The following is a 4,616-nucleotide window of genomic DNA, read 5'->3' as shown; positions in this document are numbered from 1 at the left end:
TTGGACTGAGTTTGTCTCTATAGAGGGCTTCAAAACTATTATGGAGAGTAACCGGACGAGGGACAATATAAATAAATAATTTAACAGTATTTTCCACCTTTAATGTGACCTATAACCTGTACAATGCAATTGAAAAACAAACTGAAACGTTTCAGGGCGGTGAAGTAAAAATAAAAATAAAAACTGAGAGAAAGTGTGCACACCCTCTTATACAGACCCTTTATGAAAAATTGAATATCATGGAAAAGTTGTTTAATTTCCATAATTTTATTAAAAAAGTTAAACTTTCATAGATTATAGATTCAGGGTTCACAGTTTAAACAATTTCAAGTATTTATTTATTTTTTATTCCAATGAAGGGCTAAGAGCCCACACATGTCAGCCTAGAGCATCTTGCTTGGCTGCACAGTGACACACATGCTGGTATGACCATGTCCTTCACCTACCTCCTGACCATCTGACGAAAGCTATTCTACAGTTTGACCCAAGGGCAGCAGATTGGAGACAACCAGGAGGCAAGCCCCGCACACGATGGGTCAATATCATAACAGGAGATCTGAGACAACACAGACTTGCCGTGGAGGATGCAGATCTGCTGGCACGGGACCACCAGCTTTAGAAGAAATTGGTTCACCTAGACCGCCCTCACCACAGGAGCCCTAGTTAATTAGTTTTGTATGTGTATGGTGTTTTCATAATTATTTATTATTTTTGTATATATATTGTGTTTTAAGTGTTTGCCCTATTTAGTGTGGTGTAGTAAAAAGCCAGAATGAAAAGTGGCCCATTGAGAGTGGTAAGCGCCCCGAATAAAAAAAAAAAACTCAATTTTGATGGACTATGTTTGTTATTGAAGTGGTGTTGATGTAAATCTCAGCAAACAGTGGAAGGTGAAAGAGAAAAGGCTTTGTAGGAATAGTCTCCAGTGTGTAGGTGAGTCTTAGACAGCGTGTGATCTTCAGATTTGTGAAGGATTGAATCCAAATAAAGCCTCAGTCCAACAGACTTGTTCTCCTGTTCAGTGGAAACATGCTGAGATGTTCCACACGTGAGCTGAGCTCCAAAGGGTGCTCAACATTCACTGCACTGTGGCTCTGCAGGACATCACCCACTGTTACTGATGTTCACATGATGTTAGCAGAGCTTCCTGTGCTTTCCTCCAGCTGCTCCTCAGCATGTCTGAGTGTCTGTGTCTTCTCCACAGCAGCTTGGAGGGTGTGGATGGTTCCTCTGGAGCTGAGCCTGACTCCATCTTTATGGTGTGTACGTCTACAAAGACACTAAACCTGTGTCAGCCTGTGATCAAACCACTGTACACGCACACACACACACACACACACACACACACACAGAGCAGGACTTCACTCATCACCTTTAATGTGTTTGTGTTCCAGCTGCTGGAGGACAACATCATCAGCTTTGCTAAGGCTGAACTCAAACACATGCAGAAGATTGTGGATGGAGATGATCCAGAGTGCTCAGAGAGTCAGATGAAGGGTGAAGATGAGGAGCAGAGGAGGAGCAGGGAGGCCTTTCTGAACATCACACTGTATTTCCTGAAGAAGATGAAGCAGGAGGAGTTGGCTGAGCGTCTGCAGAGCAGTAAGAGCATGTGAACATCTTCACTGTGAGGAACATCACATGAATGACACAAAGCTGGCTTTTCTTTTTCAAAGCATGATTCAATCAGTCACATTTAATCTGAGGAACCATCCAGACTGAGAACATCACACACTTTGATCTTCAATAGTCAAACCTGATCTGACTTCTCCATTCTAACATTAAGTTTGTTTTCATTCAGGAACAAATGCTTCTCAATACAAACATGAGCTGAAGTCCAAGCTGAAGAAGAAGTTCCAGTGTGTGTCTGAGGGCGTGGCTAACGCAGGAAGTCCAACCCTCCTGAAGGAGATCTACGCAGAGCTCTACATCACAGAGGGAGGGGGTGGAGAGGTCAACCAGGAACATGAGGTCATACGGATAGAAACAGCATCCAGGAGATCAGACACAGCAGAAAGAGCCATCACACTAGAAGAGCTCTTTAAAGCTCCTCCTGGAAGACCTCGACCAATCAGGACAGTGATGACAAAGGGCGTGGCTGGCATTGGGAAAACACTCTTAACACACAAGTTCACTGTGGACTGGGCTGAAGATAAAGCCCAGCAGGAGGTCCACTACACATTCCCACTGACCTTCAGAGAGCTGAATGTGCTGAGGGGGAGGAGCTTCAGCTTGGTGGGACTTGTTGATCACTTCTTCTCTGGAAGCAAAGAAGCAGGAATCTGCAGCTTCCAGGACTTCCTGGTTTTGTTCATCTTGGATGGTCTGGATGAGTGTCGGCTCCCTCTGGACTTCCTCAGCACTCAGACCCAGACTGATGTCTCAGAGTCCACCTCAGTGGAGGTTCTGCTGATAAACCTCATCAGAGGAGAACTGCTTCCATCAGCTCGCCTCTGGATAACCACACGGCCTGCAGCAGCCAATCAGATCCCTTCTGAGTGTGTGGACATGGTGACAGAGGTCAGAGGGTTCACTGACCCTCAGAAGGAGGAGTACTTCAGGAGGAGGTCCACAGATGAGGAGCAGGTCAGCAGGATCATGTCCCACATCAGGACGTGTCGCAGCCTCCACATAATGTGCCACATCCCGCTATTCTGCTGGATCACTGCTACAGTTCTGGAGGACATGTTGAAGAGCAGAGAGGAGGGAGAGCTGCCCAGGACTCTGACTCAGATCTACAGCCACTATGTGGTCCTTCAGAACAAAGTCAAGATGGTGAAGTTTGATGGAGGAGCTGCCACAGATCAACACTGGAGTCCACAGAACAGGGAGATGATGGAGTCTCTGGGAAAACTGGCTTTTGAGCAGCTGCAGAAAGGAAAGCTGATCTTCTATGAGAGTGATCTGAGAGAGTGTGGCATGGACCTCAGAGCAGCCTCAGTGTGCTCAGGAGTGTTCACACAGGTATTCAGAGAGGAGAGCAGCCTGTACCAGGACAAGGTGTTCACCTTCATCCACCTGAGCCTTCAGGAGTTTCTGGCTGCTCTTCATGTCCATCAGATCTTCATCAGCTCTAAAGTCAACCTGCTGGAACATAAACCACTGAACCTTCCCCATAGTGGAGGTCAGCCTGACTTTAACCTTCTCCATCAGAGTGCTGTGGACGAGGCCTTACGGAGTCCAAATGGACACTTGGACTTGTTCCTCCGCTTCCTGCTGGGTCTTTCACTGCCAACCAATCAGAGGCTCATACAAGGCCTGCTGACACAGACAGGAAGTGACTCACAGACCAATCAGAGAACAGTTAAATACATCAAGAAGAAGCTGAGTGAGAGGTTGTCCACAGAGAGAAGTATCAACCTGTTCCATTGTCTGAATGAAGTGAATGATCACTCTCTGCTGGAACAGATCCAACAGTACATGAGATCAGGAAGTCTCTCCACAGAGGAACTGTCTCCTGCTCAGTGGTCAGCTCTGGTCTTCATCTTACTGTCATCACAAGAACATCTGGATTTCCTTGACCTGAAAAGATTCTCTCCTTCAGAGGAAGCTTTTCTGAAGCTGCTCCCAGTGATCAAAGCTTCCAAGAATGTTGAGTATGTGACTTTAGAAGAACATGTCTTTAATTCTGTCACAGACAAACATCTGTAAGGTTTCTCTGATTCTTCATCAGGTTGAGTTCCTGTGGTCTCTCAGAGAGAAGCTGTGCAGCTCTGTCCTCAGTCCTCAGCTCTCAGTCCTCCAGTGTGAAACATCTGGACCTGAGTAACAATGATCTTCAGGATTCAGGAGTGAAGCTGCTGTGTGACGGACTGAAGAGTCCTCACTGTAAACTGGACTCTCTCAGGTCAGTGGGATCACATGTTCCATCAACATTGTCCTGTTCCTGGTCTCCTCACTTGTTTCCCGAGTTGTGGATGTTTTTCTGAATCCAGTCTGTCAGGTTGTGTCATCACAGAGGTGGGCGGGGCTTCTCTGGCAGCAGCTTTGAGCTCCAACTCCTCCAGTGTGAGAGAGCTGGACCTGAGCTACAACCATCCAGGAGACTCAGCAGTGAAGCTGCTCTCTCAGAGACTGCACACTCTGAGGTGAGACACATCACAGCAGCTCATCACATGTTCACATCAATCCCCATCACATGTGTGACAGAGAGCTGTATCAGAGGAATGTGATGAAGGTGTGAGAGGTGGGACACTAAAGGAGGAGGACTGGGACAGGTTAGAGGGATGAAGGACATAGATAAGAAGGGAGTGAGGAGAGGCTGATGGAGAACTATGAGGAGCTGATGAAGGAATGACAGAGAAGATCAGAGGAGGTGGAACCAATCAGTGAGGATTGTGTTCATACAAAAATATAAATATATCTTATGAAATTATATTTTAATATTTTCTCTGACACAAGTTATCAAGTCAAAAAATTAGGGATGAACCAAAATGTGAATTATTGACCGAAAGCTGAAATAAATCATTGCATTTCTAGCTCTGAATGTTAATAACCACTAAAATTAAAACATTGCAATTGTATAAATTAATACCAATCTATGATAAAACCACAGGCTGTCAAAGGTCAAACTACAAGAAGTGCAATCGTATCTTTTTAAGACAGCAATACATGTT

General features: G+C 45.5%; 1 protein-coding gene across 1 annotated transcript; it reads left to right on the top strand.

The window, feature by feature from the left end:
• Positions 1-1,592: 1,592 nt before the first annotated feature.
• Positions 1,593-4,023, top strand: LOC114460684 (protein NLRC3-like; the record flags this gene model as incomplete). Its single annotated transcript, XM_028442607.1, has 4 exons — positions 1,593-1,602; positions 1,802-3,596; positions 3,674-3,847; positions 3,936-4,023. Coding segments are annotated over 4 exons (2,067 nt in total), but the record flags the coding sequence as incomplete, so codon positions are not given.
• Positions 4,024-4,616: the final 593 nt, after the last annotated feature.

This window comes from Gouania willdenowi, unplaced genomic scaffold (genome assembly GCF_900634775.1).
Source record: "Gouania willdenowi unplaced genomic scaffold, fGouWil2.1 scaffold_5_arrow_ctg1, whole genome shotgun sequence".
Lineage (NCBI taxonomy): Eukaryota > Metazoa > Chordata > Actinopteri > Blenniiformes > Gobiesocidae > Gouania > Gouania willdenowi.
Note: the sequence above shows the minus strand (reverse complement) of the source record. Positions and strands in the feature narration are given on the sequence as shown.